The sequence below is a fragment of the Pseudomyrmex gracilis genome, unplaced genomic scaffold, assembly GCF_002006095.1.
Source record: "Pseudomyrmex gracilis isolate BER0280 unplaced genomic scaffold, ASM200609v1 scaffold_61, whole genome shotgun sequence".
In the NCBI taxonomy this organism is placed as follows: Eukaryota; Metazoa; Arthropoda; class Insecta; order Hymenoptera; family Formicidae; genus Pseudomyrmex; species Pseudomyrmex gracilis.
Window position 1 is genome coordinate 559,386 of NW_018020645.1, and position 19,660 is coordinate 579,045.

The window sequence follows — 19,660 nt, forward strand, 5'->3', positions numbered from 1 at the left end:
TTTTTTTTTTTTTTTTTTTTTTTCATCTCACAAATTAGCGCAAAGTCAGGCAATACGGTTATTAAATGCCTCTCTGCGTGAATAACAAGACAAGCTATATCTATATCTAAATATACGACATGTCGTTCCATTCGTACTCTTCTCCGAGGATAATGACGCAAATAATTTTTATGAAAGCGTATTTTTATGATTCTCTTCTGTTAGAGCGAAATCAGTCGGGCGAACTTCACTTTGTAAGTGTCGCAATTATAACTCACACGGATAATTTGTAAAAATTCTTTATTTCTTTCCCCGAGCGCAATTACCTATCCGCAACATATTTGTGAGCAGATATAATTAATTGTTATAAGCAAAAACTTATATTTTTAGCGTTTAAGAACGGGAGTAGTTTCTCTGTAACTCGCACAAGAAACGAAATATGATACTTGAGTGCGTATCAACATGTAGAAGCTTCACTTTGTTGCTCAGAGAGTCAGCGCACTAAGACACGTTTTCATTTTACCGCACGGAGTCGCTATATATATTTCACAAAAGAACACAGAAAACCGGTTCAGAGAGCAAAACAAATTTCACTTTCGTATCTATTTCAAGATGTGGAAGATAACGAGAGAACATCAGTTTATGTTGATGTTCTCGTCGCGCTTACAAAAGGAATTTGCTATCAGAGAGTTATGCATTATTTCAACAATATTCATAACAGATTCATATATCTGTTATAAAGTTAAAATTCATTAAAACATTGTAAATTATCAATACTCGTTGAATTCGATTTTCGGATCAAAATCATTTTCGTTCAAAATCGATCATAGAAAACTGTTATCGATTTAAGTCCTATCACAGATTCGAGAAATTTGTCATTTTTAATTTACAATTTTTAATCTACAATTGACTATCAGTTTAAAGCTTGAAATTCTAACAGTGATAAATTTTGACAAGGTTTTCTTCAAGCTGTAACGTAATTCGCAACCGGATCGAGAAACGCATTCTGACTGTATTTCTGACTGTACTTGTCTCGGGTTTCGATTCTACTAGAGGGATCAAGAACAAACTCGTTCCCGATTTGCTAATCGGATATAGGTGCGGGCACGCGAATCTAGTTTCCACAAGAGACATCGGCTATCTTGGATGAGTAGGGGAGAGGGAGAAAGCGTCATGTATAAAAACGAACGGTCCATCGGAACCAATCCGCAGTATCACATTCGTTGTATCGTTCACGTTATCGTATCTCTCATCGCGACGTGTTTCTGAAAAATGTTTCTTCTGTCCTCCGTAAGTAGCGAAAGACGAATGTAAGGTACCGCGTTTCGGGACGGGCGTATACGCGTGGGAATCGCGGAAGCGGAGATTCAAGGCACCCGATACTTCACCGACTCGCACGCGAGTTCCGGCTTCACTTTGTTCCGCCGAACAATAGCGATGGAAAGTGATTGTCGATATTTCCATTCTTCACTTTCGTACGATATATAGTACGATAGTAATTCAGTATAGATTCAGGAGTATCTCGCGAGACGGGTGATAATTCAAACACATATCCGCTCAGACGTACCATATTCTTTCGAGGGAAAGAAAGAGTACATTGACGAATGTTTCAAAGTGTCCCAATCGCGAATATACATAGATGTTCTTTATCACATTTTTTTTTACGTCGCTCATATATTTGTCATAAAACAATGTGGTTGACACCAACTGCGATGAAAGAGAAAGAATGTATGAGGGAGAAAAGGGGAAGGAAAAAAAAGAGAGAAAAAAATATAGATTAAAACTAGAAAAAGTTCTTAAATTTATTTCCTTTTTTTAAAACTATATCCAATGTAATTAAATAATCTATCTATTTATCTAATTATATATCTAATAATAGTTTATCACACATAAGGTTGATTTTAAAAATTACTATTTATTTAACAATATTTTATTATAATATTTTTTACAGTAAAAAGATGTTAATTATTTCAGATACTCATTCTATGTTACTTAACAAAAGCAACAATTGCCAGTTTTGCAGGGAGTGAGTCGGGATGGCATGGGTAAGCAAGCGCAAATGAGAGGATTCGGTCGTCATATTCATCACAAGACATTGCGTGTCTCTCTCATTGTACTGTCACTAATTACTGATTTTAATAGAGTGTCTAGTTACGGATCTACCGGCCAGAATATAAATATTCATCAGAATCTCGGCTATTCTTCTTACGGAAATGGTGATCTTCACACAGGAATGGGCCACGAAGTTAACCATGGGAACATCCAGCACCTGGCGGTTCAATCTATACCAATCAGCGAACATATAGAAGTTACGAAACCGGTGGTTGTGCCAGTTGTAAAAAACATCGGTAAGAATTTGTAATAAATAAATCAAGTAAACGCCAATAAATTATATAATAACATTTACATTGTGACAACAATGATGATAACAGTAAAATTGTTATAAACAAAAATAGATAATATTTAGAATTGATAGTTCTTGTAATAACACGTATATCTCTCGCGCATTGAGATTGGAACAAGAAAATACATTTATCAAAAAGTTTTAATTCATTTTGTATTATTTCTGAAAGTAGCAATTACTAACTGGAAAACTTCTTTATCGACACGCAAAAAAACAAATTGCATTTACGTTTGAATACCAAAGTACGTTGTGAAACTTTTAAGAAAAAGCGAATATCAGAAAATCCTCCTGTTCTTTCAATAAGATTACATTTTCTTTGGGTTGAACCTCTATTCTTGTATTTTTTATAGAAGCGTATAAATAAAATCACTTCTTTCCTTTAAACAATTGATGTGACCAACGGACTAGAAGAAGAAGGTAGAGATAGACGGACTAAATTATTATTTATCTTGGAAACATATAGGAATCCCAGTGGCTCAACCCGTGGCAATTCCCGTGCCTCATCCTGTGGCGGTGGCAGTTGCTCAGCCTTACCCCATCCACGTGCCGGTCGCCCATCCGGTTCCCGTGCCAGTCGTGAAGACCATCGCGATACCGGTGGAGAAGAAAGTGCCGTATCCGGTGGAGAAGATAGTGCCGGTGCCGGTGGAAAAGCCAGTCCCGATAACGGTGGAGAGGCATATACCTGTGCCGGTTGAAAAACCATATCCGATCCACATTCCGATCTACAAACACGTTTTCCATCGAAAAACGAAGAAGCACGGTCACTGGATATACTGAGAGAAGCTCGCATTATAAGATAATTAAATAGGATTCCAGAGCGCGACTCGTACGAGTTATCAATCTGCGAAGTCAGGATAACGCTGAATGGCGTGTTGCAGTATAAACTCGCCCCACGATCATTTTTCATAGACTCCAAATACTGTTACTTGTAGATAAAAAAGTTGTCACACTAGTAATAATATCGATAATGTGAGAAAATATCTGTTTTTTTCTCACTCTCGCGTCGATTATACCTCTACCATACCTCCTGGCGTGTGTGTTCTTTACTTGCTGCCAAATATTAACGTTATTTAATAAAGAAGTTTTTTTTATATAAATAGTGTATTATATTATTTCTCTCCTATTATAGTTTCTGTTACATTTTAGCTTAATTATATATTTTTGCGGTTATTTTAAGACGTACGTCTTGCAACAAAAGTTATTGAGATACATCCTACCTAGATTTGCATTTAATAATGTTAGAAGTATGATTTATGCATTGTGCACATTACGTGAACCTTCACTTCCCTTTCATTTCCGTGTAATTTCCGCCGAGATGTTATCGTAGAAGAACGTAAAACCGAACTAAATCTACACTTAACTTAAAGCGTCAATGATTAATCAATGATTACTTCCCGGAAGTTTTTTATAATGTGTCCTTTTTCTATATTATTATATCTTTCACGCTTCACACACACATACACACACACACATACACACACACATGATTTACTGTTATATATGAGCTATATACAATCTGTTTCGGATTCTTTGGAAGTAGTCACGGTTCAGTGCATCGGCAATTTCATTTCTCTTGCTAGCTCGAATGAATCAAAGTGTGAAAGTATTTTATTCGAATTTTTTTGAGTTTATTCATTTAATCGTATCTAGTCGTATTAATTATTTTACAAAAAAATTAAATATTTATCTGATAGCTATGTTCTAAATATATATATATATATAATATTTACTTTGCAAAATATTTCCAAAAATGTATAATAATTATATTGAATAATTATATTAAATCTTGTAAACTACATGGAAATTATTATTGTGCATTAAAAACACATCACAAACTTTATTAATAAACTACTACTTTATTAATAAACAGAATTTTCAATTGTTTATGAGTTTTTTAGAAACCTAAGTTTAATTGAATCTTATTAGTTCATCGAAAAAATAAAAAAACAATTTTGCGTGAAAAACTTACATTAGTATACGTATTAGAGATTATGTTTTCTAATAACAATAATAATAAAAAAAGTAGTGCGTTATAAATCATTAGTGAGTCTGAGTACATCGTTCACGAATTCGTTATGCTCTCTTCCCACACGTTGTTAAAAGTTACGTGCGCGCATGCGTGCGTCAAAATTAGTTTGTCGTGTTTTGTGATTAAATTGCTATTGGTCACATGACATTATTAATAAATAATCTTCACACTTATAAGCACTAAGTCAAGTAAAAAAATAATTAAATTTGCTAGTAGGCAAGCTTTTTTGTTGTATATACATATATATTTTGTTTCCTTTAAGATTAGAACAAATTGCAAATATAGAATTAAAGTATTTATTAATAAAATATGTATATAATATATCTTAACTTTTTTTAAATAAAGTAAAAAGTACTCATATCTTATTTTACAAAAAAAAAAAAACGTATGCAACACTCACGTGAAACTAAAACCGGAAAGAGCGATCTCGTGACAAACGACGTGCAAATTTAGCAGATATCTTACGAGGAACATGTCGAAGTAACAGTAGGGTAGACGCTGCGGTAAACGTGAAAATCCGCGCGTAGACGCTCACTGTGCGTAACGGAATAGAAAATGTCTAATCCGTTGTCAATGTTAAGGCCGCGAGGACATGGTCAATTATTTTCACGCGCACGGCTGCAGCGAAACAATTGCGCCGGGCGGGTGTAATTCGCCGCAGCACGAGGCGAGACGAAATCACAGCGTCTACAGTGAAAGGCCTCACAGTATATTAAGACGGGAAATAGCTGAAGATATATCAGTTGTAGAACAGACTTACAAGCAACTTGAGGTGTACAAAAATTATGTGTGGAAACATGAATAGAATCGTACGTATATATTTGATAAGTTGATAAAAGTTAAAGTTTTTATCTGTCAAAACTTTACCGTATACGTTGTCAAACTTTGTTGTAATTGTCTTCTACTTTTCAAACTGTGCACAGCAATTTTATGATAAATAACATAAGCTCGATATTTGACGTACAAAAAAGACAAATGATTAAAAATTAAAACTTTGCGTAATTATTTATTTACATTTTATTATATACGTATTATGTTACCTTACATTTAACTTATGTACCGCGTCATTGTTTCTTTTAGAGATTTGATATATTAAGAGCGTAGATATATATGCATATTTTTATGAGTCTGATTAATTTAAAAAAACCAGCACATCAAAATTCTAATTAACACTCCGTTTTCTTGTGCGATGCGGATTGCCAGTGTGTGTATTTATACATTTACTTTCCATAAAGTGCACTTTTTAGTTTTATTAATTTTCGCGATATACAGGTGCTGCTTTCTCTGATGTCCTTGGCCGCGGCCACGCCGGTGATCGTGAACCAAAATGAAGAACCCTTCACGATCATGCAACTCTACAGCGCTCATTTAGCGATTGATCGTTCTGATCAGGATATTTCCGGCACTTCCGGCTACGGGGGAGGTTACGGGGGTGGTGACTACGGAGGTCACGGCGGTGGTGACTACGGAGGTCACAGCGGAAGTGGCTATGATGCTAGTTCCGGTGGACATTTAGAATCATCTTCCGGCGGTTTCGACGGTGGTCATCAGGATTTCTCTTCTGGAGGCGGTGATTTCGGTGGTCACGGTGGTGACGATGGCGGTCACGGAATCTCGTTAGACGCTGGACAAAATTACGTTCACAGTGTTCCCGTTTCTGAGCACGTCGAAGTGACAAAGCCTGTAGCAATACCAGTCTACAAGCACATCGGTAACGTATATTTGCTCTTCTACTTTTTTTCTTCCTAGATTTGCAATTAAAATTTGATACTAAAGAAAAATAGTTAATTTTGTTAATAAGGGGGTTGTGAAGAGGGGTTTTTTTGTTTCTTCATTTTTTCGCACATTCTGAAGATACTTTCTGGCAAACAAAACAATTTTCTTTCAGGTGTACCGGTTCCAAAATCAGTACCGATTCCCGTGCCGCATCCGGTAGCAGTTGGTGTTCCGCAACCTTATCCCGTCCACGTTCCCGTCCCAAAACACGTTCCCATTCAGGTGATAAAGACGATTGCGATCCCGGTCGAGAAGAAGGTTCCTTATCCCGTGGAAAAACACATTCCCGTACCCGTCGAAAAGCCAGTTCCTATCACGATCGAGAAACACATTCCCGTCCCCGTTGTGAAACCGTATCCCATCAAAATTCCCGTTTACAAGACCATTTATCATCATGCGAAGAAACATTAGAGCACACCTGATGAGATTGTCTGTGGTACATTTTTTTTTTTTTGAAACAAGAGGAACAGGGTATATTATCGTAGAAGAGTGAACATTAGTGATTTGGTTTTAGATGTGACATGTTATATAATATTTGTTTGTTGTTTTTCTCGATCGGCAAATTCAAGCGGCGAATTTCGCTATTCATTAATTCATGTTATATTCTTTTTTATACTTTTCTTTGCAAAAAAGTTTTTTAGTACTAGATATTATTTATTCGACTTTTATGCGTATGTAATGTTATCGTGATAAAAACTGTTATATAAGGATCGATCAAAACGTGAAAAGGCGAGACTTCTTTTATCGATCGATTTCGCCTTGATGAGTAGAAAGTACACGAAAAACTTATTTTCCGTTGGAATGATTCTCGACTGAACTATTTGTTCTTTGTATATAAATGTATAAGCGCGCGTTTCTTTGTGAACGCCAGCGCTATCGACGCATTGTTGAGTTACCTTTTTTTCATATTTGTTGTTCTATTGTTTTTTTTAAATAAAATGCTTATAAAACTACACACTCTTGTTATTCTTGTTTGGTGAAAGTTCGTCATCGACATGCTTTTTGCCGCCTTCGTACGTAAATCAGAAAGTGTTGAGGTAATTTTATAAATTAAGATAATGAGCTCGTCTAAATGAAATTAACAATTAACATTTCTGTTCTTGTTATATTTAATACCGATGAGAGGAAAGAGCTTATTAAAGTAGTATACCAGCAGCGATATATACATGTATATAAAAACCAGAGATTTATGACGTATATGTAAAAACTATTCACATAACTTTTATATGCACGTATATGTATAAACCACATAATATACATATATCTGTGATATTTTGATCAATTACTACTTTTTAGAATTATTTTAAACAGTAAAAAATAATTCTCTTTGTAAAATTATGTAAATGACTTTTATCAACAACTTTAGATACTATCCACTAAAAATCAGAAAATAAGACCAAAATAATAAATAAGATTAATAAAAACTAAATGTGTTGATTGATGAGAGCTGTTGATTGTTTGCGCAGATTATCTTACGTAATTGCATTGAAGAAGAATTTAGTTCATAGTCTAGATATTTAGAATTTTTTTTCTTTTATAAACATTTTACCTCTTCCTCCATCTTTGATGCAAAATAAAGATATATGAACACTACAAAATAATCTTCATGTGTAACATAACATGTATTTTCATAAGATGACACATTTGTATTAATAAATATAAAGAAACAGTGGTCACATAATTTATATGCGTTCTTGCTGGAGATAGTAAAGCAAGAAGAGCTCATAATAACGACTTTCACTAGCGATTTTCGATAAAAGCACCGACAATTCCGTGGAAAGCAGACGTCAGACAAATTGATTCGCCCGCGATGAACGAGATCATCGCGGTTGCTGCAACAAATCATCCGTGACAATTTCGTTGGATTCAGCTACAGACAAACTCAAAGATTTTATCGTTGTACAACGAGAAGTGACCGATAAAATATAAAAAACTGAAATTCATGTAAACCACAGATGAATATTCATAGTGTCGGAAAAACTAAGAAAGTTTACCTAAAGAAATATGAAAGCAATATATAAATATTACAAGATTTTGCAATTTGCTCACTTTCAACAATTTGTTATCAATAATATAATAACATGTTACATAATCGACGCACTTTTGTTTTTCTGGACTTTTTTTTTACATCTTGCTTGATGTTTTGTTTCTATATTATTTATGTTATCTATATATTATTTTTTTTACATAAATGTAAAAAAATGTAAATAAAACTTATTAGTTCTATAAATTATTAGTACTATAAAAATTATATTCTTATTGTAATAGAGTAAATTTATTAGTAAAGTAGAGTAAATTTACTAGAAAATTATTAGTACTATAAAAATTATATTCTTATTTAATTTCTTTGAATTATATTCTTATTGTAATAGAGTAAATTTAGTTTACTTTGTAAAATATTTTATTAATACGTAAGCAATTTATAATGCAATCAGAAACAAAATTAAAATAATTCGTTATAAGCAATTATTGCGTGCTATATTAGACGTTACATAATACCTGGAGTGGCGACAGTGATTACAATCGCACAGTTCAACAATCACACTATCCAGATATCGTGTGGTAAAGGTGTGGGGTATCCTTTTAGAGTGGGGTGACGTGGTGGTTCCAGACTTCTCTCTGTGCAGGCGGTATATAAAGTGACGACTAAAAGAATCTATCTCGAGTACACTACTTATTCATGAACGATAGAGATATCTTAGCTAAGCGATGAAAAAAATTGTACGTAAAGGCTCGTCTCGGTTAGGTAATAAACAGTTGTAAAGCTCGTGTTTGATATTTATATTAATTATCATTGTATATTCAACTCTATTCGAACTAAGTGAATTGATAAAATATATGTACTGTGCAATTCGTGCGGCATATTTTTCTTTTTTTTTTTTTTGATCAGAGAAATAATTAAAATTCATTGGATTTTTTAAATTTCGGACGTTCATTTCTTGATATTTAAGATTGTGCTGCTGGGACTTATCGCCTGCTCTCACGGTTCCGGTTGGGAGTCCCTTGGAAGTCACGGCGAGCTTACTCTTGGAGAAATTTCTATAGACCATGATGACTTGGGAGCTTTTAACTTGGGAACAGGTTTGCATATTTACGTTGTATTTGGCCATTAGCGTAACGCGATTTGTCTGTGCGATATATTTTCTACCTGTAAATTTTATAAACGACACTGTCGTTAAATAGCAATTTGTCACGGCAACTATACGTGACGATAATGTGTGTTGGGTATATAAATTGCAAGTCTCGTTGTACAGGCGTGACGAATAAATAATCAGATTTTAAATTTTAGAGAGTCATTCTTCAGATTTCTTGGGAGATCATTTGTCAAATGGTTGGCACTCGGGTTTGCACGGATCCCATGTAATCCCCGTTGTTAAGCACGTTGGTAATGTAAAAAAAATTTTTAATCACGAGAAATCACTGAGAAATTCTTTAGATATTGATAACAAAATAATAACAAAAAAAGCAAGACATTAACTCTAGTAAATAGACATATTTATCGTCTTATCTCGAAATCCCATTAACAGTTTGTTATATTATTTTATCGCACGGTATTTGGTGATAGGAATACCGACGATCAAGCAAGTTCCGATCAGCGTTCCGCATCCAGTGGTGCAAACTGTTCCACAGCCTTATCCCGTCCCCGTGGTGGTAACGAAGCCTGTACCATATCAGGTGACTGCACAATAATTAACGTCAATCTTAAAAGCGAAGTTACTGATCATTATCTCTCCTCCGCTGAAATCTGTCTCGTGTCTTTCCAGGTGGAGAAGCAGGTAATTAAGACGGTCGAGAAAAAAGTACCTACGCCCGTCGAGAAAATAATTCCGGTTAAAATCGAGAAACCTGTGCCGTTTAAAGTGGTGAAACACGTGCCCATTCTGGTTCAAAAGCCAATACCGATCAAGATTCCGATCTACAAGACCATCGTGCACAAAGTCAAAGGCCATTGATTTTCTGTGTGTTACTGTAACATAATTTCATATCTTTGTTGTTGATATTTTTCTTTTTGTAATCCGTACATTCTCAAAAATGTATAAAATGCGTAGAAGATTATTTTGTTATATTTTATAGAGAGAGAACATTGTTTATTACAATATGTACAAAAATGGAAAACTGTTATTACTAAAAGCCATCTATTAAATCTATTTTCATTATAAAATGAAAACACTCGTATATATAAATTACTTTTAATTACCGCAGCGGAAAAGTCGTTAAAAAATAAAATTGAACGATATTTTAATAAACAATATTTTACAATAAAATTGAACTATATTAGAAAATAAAAACTCGTATTTTACCTTAATTAATAACGCTTCGATAGTAGATAATTACGTTTGTTATTTATGATTATCCGCGCAATAAATAAGAGAATATATTAACGATTCTCGAGTAACATTTAATTGTCACTTTTACCATCATCGTATACGCATCGAACGTATGACATGTCGTCTGTTATAAAAAGGCTAATCGCCCGAAAGCTCGTTAACGACGTCTGCCATAATTAGTCTGCAGTGTGATAAACAACGCGCATAAAGTTTCACGCATGCGAATTTCAAACGTTTCTCAGGATATCGTGAGATCGTCACATGGCCAATGAGCACGCACTCGTTCCTGATGTGTTTCGTTCTGAAAGTGTTGGAAATGAAATGATGCGAGACGCACAATTACACGCGGAACCATACACACGGAACTTGATTGTTGTTGCGCAACTTGAGTGTCTTATTGAACCGAACAATTTGCTATTCGAGCACTCTTGCGGCGATCCGCATAACCGGAAATCCGCGTAACGAATTATTTTTCACAAATATTGTGTCTATTTGTATCTTTTCTGAAATATTGATTTACATATGTGCGCGCAATCATTGCAAGTATATATAGCGTTCGAGTTTAAATCAAACGTTTAGAATAAAATTGTCGAGAAAGAAATATATTCATACACATTTGTTTGTACTCTTTACATTTCACTTCTTCAAACTTTAATTCTGTTTATGCAATAAAGTGCATTGATACGTTTTTGTTGTAAAAGCGACGCAGAAATAATAAAGAACTCCGGCGTAAAAAAAAAAAAAACAACTTGGCGAGACGAGGATGCAAATTTTATTCTCGTTCGCCTTGACATTGCGCGAAGTGAAAAGGCTCGCGTCGGGGATACAACTTAATTATGACACTTCCAATGGCACAATACGGAGGTATAACCAACCAGCGTGAAATCAAAACAAGGCGTGTAGACAGACGATGTCGGAAATTAAAATACAATCGTACCAACAACAACGTCTGTCTGTGTGCATGGCAAAAAGTGCAAAACGACGTTGATAAAAAAAAAAAAAAAAAAGGAACAGGAGCGAAAGGAGAAGGCACACAACATTTAAGTTCTTTCTTTCTTCGACGTGATGATCGTAAAAGTAGGAAGAGCGATCTTTCGCAACGTAACGAGTCTACTTAAAAAATCGCTACCTTGATGTCTGGGAAGTATTCGAAATGACTGCGGTTGCGTATACTCTTACTCTGTCATTTCCGAGTATCCATATTTCAGAATTAAAGCCGCAATGTTGCTGTTCAGCGATCTTTAACTTTACGGTTTAATGACGTGTAAATGGTAAAAAGTCAACAAACGTGCCGGGTGCGCGCGCGCGAATTTAGCTTTATTTCATTCCACTTGGATCGCCACAGTGATCGTTCTGTAAATATAGACATCAATGATTTCCCAATGCGCAAAATTATCAGAACAAACCTATGATATCGCAATATTATATGATTGCGTGATTGCCGGTGCGGTTAAGAAAGTCGATTCCCTTTAATTAACGGGAAAGCCGAATCGAACGATCGATTGGAAATTCGTCGATGCGTCGATTAAGCGAATCACGGGCGACGCAAATCAGGAAAACGCACGCTTTTAATGCCTAATATACAATCACCGGGTGCGAATTTTCTTTTTTGCGGCGGCGCGGTGATTGTCGACACTGTGCAAATCGACTTTGAACTTTACTTTCGCCTCGGGCTTTTTTTCTCCGTCTCGAGATTCTCTCGGCTGTGCTTCCTTTTTTTTTTCTCCCCCTCTTTTTACCAAACGGATTCGTTGACTTATGCTCATTATTCTGCGCGTTGTAGTGAAGAATTATGAGTTCACGGCGGTGTTTCATCTCCGTATAAGCGATCATTATGAAAATCTTCTGCTGCATTACCTCTCTATTCTGCAGGAGGTCTTTATTTCGCATGGCTGAAGAGTTTCGCGTTCTGAACCCGTCGCATTTCCAATTTATTTATCTTTTCTCGTCTCGAATACTTTTTGTTAGACAGTATACTTATAAAAAAAAAGTATTAACTAAAATGAGTTTTGCAAATTAATTGTTACTTAATGCTTTCTTAAAAATATATATCAGATCAGAATATACTTTTATTTTAATTTTGGAAACACAGTTTCTCGATAGATCGATAGTGATATATATATATATATTGTTCTGACCGCGGCATTAGAGAAAGTGTTAAATCGATCAATCGATCTTGAGGATTTTGATTTGCATATTGCAATTTCTTATTAGTTTACTGATCAAATCTACAATTCTTGCAAATGTCTGTAATTTACATCTATATATATATATCACTTATACATATAATTATATATATATCACTTATCATACATACAATTATATATATATCACTATCAAAATTATATATATATAGATGTAAATTACAGACATTTGCAAGAATTGTAGATTTGATCAGTAAACTAATAAGAAATTGCAATATGCAAATCAAAATCCTCAAGATCGATTGATCGATTTAACACTTTCTCTAATGCCGAGGTCAGAACAATTTGCGCTATTAGAATCAGGAACAACTCAGATCGCTCCGGACCACGAGTCTGAGCTCTTGTGAGTGACACATCGTGAGTTTATGCGACTACGGTGACCGCGTGGTTTCGTTCAATTTTCCACGAGAACAAATTAGCAAAATCGCTCTACCATTGACGTTAATTGAGATGAGACGTTAATCTCCGTCTCAGAGTCGCCTCGTAGTTTCTCTACGCATTAGAAACGTAAGTAACGTGTTTTTCTTCCGCGAGCGACGAACTTGTTATATGTGAATAATTAGCTTACACGCGGTTATCTATAACATTGCATACAATGCACAACGCCGTGAATTCACTCGCGTGTAATTTATCGTAAATACTTGTTGTATGACAAATGTAACGAATTAAATTTCTTGTGTTATAAATAATCATGTTTTTTTTTTTTTTTTTTATTTACATACAATACGTGTGATTATGCATTTCTCTTTACTAATCTATTTTTAAGATTGTTTTCACGTTGCCTTTCACAGCCGAGTCTCTTTCGATAACTATTCCTCCCGGAACCCTTTCACGGGAACTGTTGCGTACTTTCATTTGAACGTAGATCGAAAAATATATCGTCTCTTTTAGCGTTTCTTCGAGCACATAGAGGTATGTGTTTCGCGTTCACTTCCTGTATAAGTCCAAAAGCCGCACACTAGAGAGAACTATCTCGGCTGCGTGACCGCTGAACGCCCACGAGTGAGCGGAAATCGAATTTCGCACATCCGAACGGGCTCTCCTTTCTTGTGCGCACCGAACCGACAAGGCAAAAACATTTCTGCCTGGTCATTTGTGGATTTTAATTTGAGAAACTTCATAATTATTCAGAATAAAAGAACCGAGTAATTTTTTTTTTTTTGTTCACTCGTAAATTCGGTAGTGTGTTCTCGTAATTGTAATCGGAAAGTCTTCACGCGTGTAACCCTTCACTTTCGACAAAATAAAAAACCGATCGTTCGCATTGCCCGAAGATATCTTCGTAATGTTTGTAAAAAAACTTTGGTAATTTGTTTGAAGAACTCACATTGCGATCAAAATAATTGCACAAAATTCGCAATGTGATTATATACTCGCATCTCTAGTCTCGCAAAATTGGTTTTTGTAAACTAGCGCAACTAAGTTATGGGTTACTACAATCTATACTTTCTCCATTCTCGACGTTTTATAATCTACATAATCGCTGTGACTTCCGCGTAAAAACTGCATAGTTCAATGGACCGTACGTTAAAGTACGTTTCAGCAGATTTTTGCTAAAATAACAAAAGACGATTGGTCAGAAGATCGGTAGGCTTGGCAAATTTTTCTTGCTGGCCATGTAACAGCAAACCTGTTTGCCGTGTAATCACGTATAAACATGGATAATAACGCTCTTATATTTGTCACATATAAACGTGGATAATATTCTTTTATATTGCCTGTGAATAGAAAATGTTTCCCTACACGGGAAACATTGTTACGCGACGCAAAACGCAACGTGATATATCCTGGAAAGGATCGAAACTTCATTACAGGATTTTAGTGAAAGGTGGTGGAATTGAAGCCGGTATATAAGGTCGATCTTTGTGGTACATAGTCACTCAACGCTCGATTCCTCGTGTTTCCACCGACATTAACCCTGAAAAAACATCAATATGAATCAATTCGTAAGTGTAGTTTGTCTGTATGTCGTGCGATACAAGTGTGCTTTATTGTATCAATTAGTCCTAAGTTAAGGTAATTAAATTAAATATTTTGGACATATTGCAGGTTTTCATATTAGGTCTTACTTCGTTTGTCAGCGTGGTATTGGCCGGTCATTTTGACGAAGATCATGGTGGTTCTTCGTACGAAGAGAAAACAAAGACAGTGGAAATACCAATTATTAAAAAATATGGTAAAAAAATGTTTAATTACATTTAATATATTTATTAGTTTTATTTTTTAATTACATATATTAAAATGAAAATAATAAACTTATAATAATAATAATTCTATATTGAATTTTTGAAAATATTTTACGTTAATTCTAGTTTTTAATAATATATTACATTAAAAATTTTCACATCAAATTTACATTAAAAATATAAAAAATATTACGTATTATTATGTAGTTTTAAAAGAAATTCATTTATATAAAAACCACAAACACTTTATTTCAGCTATACCTATTCCACATCCCGTGCCTGTCGAGGTGCCTAAGGAAATTAAAATTCCAATACCTCAACCCTATCAAGTACCAATTGAAATTCCCCAACCGTATCCAGTTGAGGTCGTAAAACATATCGAAATACCTATTGAGAAACCCGAGCCAGTTGTCGTTGAAAAACACGTGAATATAATTATAACATAATTATCACAATATAGTTGTATTTTACAATTTATATATATATAATTTCATATTTTTTACATACAATATTTTAGGTTCCTTACATCGTGGAAAAACCATATCCCGTCTACGTGGAGAAGAAATTCCCCGTACCAGTGGCAAAACCATATCCCGTTCACGTCCCGGTTTATAAACACGTGCTTCACTATACTTCTAAGGGCAAAGGGTGGCATTAAATTCGATAAATATTAGGTCGTGTTTTTGAAACATTCTTTTTTATGGTATAATGAGGATTTGTTTGCACACAAGATTGTTTGATTTAAATAATTATAAAATCCTCTTTTGCCATTTTTTTATTGACATGAGATTCTGACACGTGACTGATTGATGTGAATCACAAAATTATAAGAGTGCGCGTATTATTACAATTTATCTTGACTTTTTAGTTGGTGCTTTTAAGTCAACGTGTAGATAGTTTTGTTACATGTATTTTTTTTTACCGTTGTTAAGTTTTTGATGTACATATACACGATTATTTTTTAAAGTTGAGTTTGTGTTAATAAATCATATGAAATATATAAATGTTCTATCGTTATTTGCCACAACTAATTAACTGTAATAAATTCTGTCTCTCCATGCAATAGCTTCGCATATATATATATATATATATATATATATATATATTCCGCATTGCATTAAAACTGATTTTATATATCAACAATATAACGAATAGCTCGTATCCGCTCTCTTGTCCAATGTCTGGAAAAATAAAATCTTCCCGTACAAGAGAGACTTATACAAAAAATACGCGTGTAATACACTGTTTCCTCGACAGCTTGATTACCATCGGTTAGAAAGAAACCGGCCGCAAGCCAGAGGGGGCGAGAAAGGGTTCTACGTGCGCGATCTCGATTCGCCATAATGAGCGCGGCGCGCGCGTTCTTACATCGACGTGTGAAACCACTTTTACTCAAGATGCACTTTCACTGTTCCGCTCGGCGATACGGATAGAGAACATCGCGCACAATTCAAATCTTCAAGGAATCGGTTCCCATTCCCTCTCGTTCGTCGACCACGCCCGTCTCTCGACGCGATATCTTTCTTAAATCGATCTTGCTTGCGCGCACATCCGCATCGATCTACGCGACCGCGCGCTAAACGCTTTGCCCATCGATCTCGTCGCCAAGTTGCACCGCTTACGACACACTTTTTGCCCGGTTTGCGGCTGATAGTTTACTGCCAACCGCAAACAGTAAAAAAAAAAATCAACGACCGTTTGTTTTTTATCCACGTCGTTTACTACACGTCGTTTGTAACGAAACAAAATTTTTCAAGATTTACGCCCCGCTACGATTAATAAGAATTACGAAATTAGAAAGAGAATTTAAATTTTTTTTATAGTATTAACATAGTAATTTGTAGTAAAGCTTTTTTATATCATTTGTTTTGTGCGAGGTAATCGAGATAAATGAAAATAGCATTTCGCTTTAAACTATGTATAGAAAATTGTATCAAAGCGTGCATTAAACGCTTAAAAGCGTGAATAATCTCGATTATTGAAAAGAACGTAGGAAAATCTATATAAATTTAATGTGACGACGTGATGTGATTGTCTGCGTGATTATCAGCAATTCAATGAACTGCAATCATGCAACGTTTATTCACAGATTGTTGAACAAGTAAACTAGACCATGACATTACCACACTTACGCTTATCTTCGTCTCTCGCCGATACATGCAACTTGGCTACCATCATGAAGGAACGAGTAAAAAACGTTTGCGTGCTTCGGTAAACACCGAAGTCTCTCTCTCTTTCCTCAAATCAGAAAATTGTATTTTATCACCTGATTTATCATAGAAAGAATTACCTGCTGAGAACTGTGTAACGGCAATAAAAAAAGATAAAAGCGTGCAGAACATCATTACGGTAAGCGCTTGTACTCGCTTCTTTTATGTCTTCTCAGTAGCATCCATTGAAACACCGCTGTGTCTTGACTCTTCTGAAAAGTCATTAACCTTATTACCTCTACTTATATTTTATATAATAATCTCCGATCCAAACAGAAAAATCTTGTACAACAACTTCTAGGTAAATAGGAAAAAGTTAATACGGAACAGACACGAATCTGTTTATTACTGTTACTTCTAATTATATTATTGAGTCGCAATATAGTCGTTGTATTTAAAACATGTAATTAAATTTATACGCAGGTTTTAGTTTACGGTACTTCGAATTAAATGCGGCAGTCTAATTACAAAATGCCTCGTCGTATCTTTGCACGTATCTTGCGACTTGTGTGCTACAAGTCGTACAACTACACTCGTTTGCGCGTGTGACAGCCGCGAGCACGATGAGGATAATTACCACGCGAACGGATAGCTTGTTATAATGCCAGGAAATTTCCCGCTATATGTCCGCTATAATTAATTCATCCGTAATTCATCTTCGTCTAATGTCAAGTTTTGGTAAAATTCACTTTGCGCATTCCGACAGCCACGGGTGAATGCCACACGAAGATCAAAGACCACTCTTGGATACACTGTTCGCGCATACAGATACAGAGACGAACGGCATTTGCACAAGCGTAAAAAGCCCGAACACAGCTAACAGAGCTCGAGTCGATGTAATGAGAAGAAGGGAGAAAGTAGTGTCGGTATATAAAGAGTTGGCCGTGACTTTGAAAGCATCACAGAGCCTGTTGCGCGTACCGCGAACAGATATCGCTGACTGTTGGGTTTTGTCAAAGTGTCTTTTTTTTTTTTTCGCGCGAGTTCGCAAAATCATGAGACTTCTTGTGAGTACTTGTCAAATCCGTCAAAAAACTTCACGAAAATGAATACAAGAGCGCTAAATAACTGTAATATCATTTTGTGGATTTTGATGAAAAGCGAGCTTTACACGCGTTGCGCGTTTAGTTTAATTATTACGTACGTCTGATGTGCAATTAGAGTTAGAGTGTTAATTGCTTCGCGAAGTAACATATAATTATTGGATAACACCGTCGCAAATTTTTTCGCGACTAAGATACAAATCTGTAATTTTTCTCGCGAAAAGTAAAAACGTTACAATTAAAACCGAACAGAACAAGGCTGCAATTAGTTTCTTACGAAATTAACGCACACTCCGCGTGACACCATTCCGAATATGGTTCGGTGTAGAAGCTGTAGAAGCGAACTACGGCATTCGACCGGATCTCGAGAAACTGTTAGAAGAAGAGTTTAAAAGTGCGATTAGAAAGCGGTCGCGAGATCAGACAAACATCTTTGAGACGTTTCACGCGGTGACTTTAATGACTCATTTTGTTCTCGCAGGTTCTTCTAGCTACTTTGGTGGCTGCGGTATGGGCTTCTTACGAGGAAGATCACGGCGGTAGCACCTATCACGAAACATCCAAGCCAGTGGAGATACCGATCTACAAGAAATACGCGATACCGATTCCACATCCGGTTCCTGTTCCGGTTCCTCAACAAATTAAGGTTCCGATACCTCAGCCCTACCAGGTTCAAGTCGCGATTCCGCATCCGGTTCCCGTGGAAGTCGTCAAACACGTTGAAATTCCCATAGAAAAGCCGGAGCCATATGTTGTGGAAAAAAAGGTTATTGTTGTTTATTAAGGAGAGAATAGAGTTATTATTAAAAATCAAAGGTTTTTATGTGAAAATAATTTTATTATACTTTTGTAAAATCATTTTTTTATAATATTGCTCTCTCTATGACTATAGGTACCGTACGTCGTCGAGAAGCCATATCCAGTAACGGTAGAGAAGCACTTTCCAGTGCCGATACCTAAACCATATCCAGTTCATGTGCCAATCTACAAGCATGTTTTCCACCATCAGAGCTCGAAACATGGCTGGAAGCATTGATCGATAAATTTAAACGATTCTCTTTAGTATCTTTATACCAAAGTAGCAATAAATTAATCAAGCAGCAGTAGATCTTAAGCATTGTGATGTTTGTACATAATTTTTTGTTATGTATATTAATGTTATATTTGCTGAAATATATTGTTTTCTTTTATATATATATATTTAAAATCACTGATGTCTATTATTTTTAAATAGCATCAACTAGATTAAATAGATGTAGATACACTTATTTTATTTTATTTCATTGTCATATATAAAAAAAATCGCTATGCGTTGCAAAAAAAAAACAACTTCATATTTTTATATTAAAACGCATTTGTGGGATAAAACGCACGAAGTAATTTATGACACCTTTCCTCAAGTTTCCCCAAGCCAATTTCTTTACTAATTTAAATATCTCCGCGGATTTAAATTAGATAGCTTCCGGCGATCATACGTACATACTCGGCAACAAACGCG

At 35.3% G+C, this 19,660-nt stretch overlaps 5 protein-coding genes across 6 annotated transcripts; all 5 read left to right on the forward strand.

Moving 5' to 3' along the window:
* Window positions 1-1,201: 1,201 nt before the first annotated feature.
* Window positions 1,202-3,339, forward strand: LOC109854210 (zinc finger protein 512B-like). 2 transcript variants are annotated; one of them, XM_020427085.1, is made up of 4 exons: window positions 1,202-1,269; window positions 1,954-2,024; window positions 2,122-2,327; window positions 2,847-3,339. In XM_020427085.1, exons 1-4 carry the CDS (start codon window positions 1,252-1,254, stop codon window positions 3,161-3,163), a joined length of 612 nt encoding a protein of 203 aa, XP_020282674.1. In that variant the 5' UTR covers window positions 1,202-1,251; the 3' UTR covers window positions 3,164-3,339. The 2 variants fall into 2 exon arrangements, with proteins under 2 accessions (XP_020282674.1, XP_020282675.1); XM_020427086.1 differs by lacking the exon at window positions 1,202-1,269 and having other exon boundaries at window positions 2,211-2,327.
* A 1,833-nt stretch (window positions 3,340-5,172) lies between these two features.
* LOC109854208 (pupal cuticle protein 20-like) lies at window positions 5,173-7,147 on the forward strand. The gene is made up of 3 exons (XM_020427083.1): window positions 5,173-5,224; window positions 5,688-6,126; window positions 6,304-7,147. Exons 1-3 carry the CDS (start codon window positions 5,201-5,203, stop codon window positions 6,600-6,602), a joined length of 762 nt encoding a protein of 253 aa, XP_020282672.1. The 5' UTR covers window positions 5,173-5,200; the 3' UTR covers window positions 6,603-7,147.
* A 1,724-nt stretch (window positions 7,148-8,871) lies between these two features.
* LOC109854222 lies at window positions 8,872-10,230 on the forward strand. The gene is made up of 5 exons (XM_020427105.1): window positions 8,872-8,912; window positions 9,143-9,272; window positions 9,481-9,576; window positions 9,757-9,866; window positions 9,956-10,230. Exons 1-5 carry the CDS (start codon window positions 8,901-8,903, stop codon window positions 10,142-10,144), a joined length of 537 nt encoding a protein of 178 aa, XP_020282694.1. The 5' UTR covers window positions 8,872-8,900; the 3' UTR covers window positions 10,145-10,230.
* Window positions 10,231-14,585: 4,355 nt separating this feature from the next.
* Window positions 14,586-15,840, forward strand: LOC109854223 (MAGE-like protein 2). Its single transcript, XM_020427106.1, has 4 exons — window positions 14,586-14,669; window positions 14,773-14,899; window positions 15,165-15,334; window positions 15,427-15,840. Exons 1-4 carry the CDS (start codon window positions 14,658-14,660, stop codon window positions 15,565-15,567), a joined length of 450 nt encoding a protein of 149 aa, XP_020282695.1. The 5' UTR covers window positions 14,586-14,657; the 3' UTR covers window positions 15,568-15,840.
* A 2,176-nt stretch (window positions 15,841-18,016) lies between these two features.
* LOC109854212 (mantle protein-like) lies at window positions 18,017-19,352 on the forward strand. The gene is made up of 3 exons (XM_020427090.1): window positions 18,017-18,126; window positions 18,644-18,928; window positions 19,055-19,352. Exons 1-3 carry the CDS (start codon window positions 18,115-18,117, stop codon window positions 19,196-19,198), a joined length of 441 nt encoding a protein of 146 aa, XP_020282679.1. The 5' UTR covers window positions 18,017-18,114; the 3' UTR covers window positions 19,199-19,352.
* Window positions 19,353-19,660: the final 308 nt, after the last annotated feature.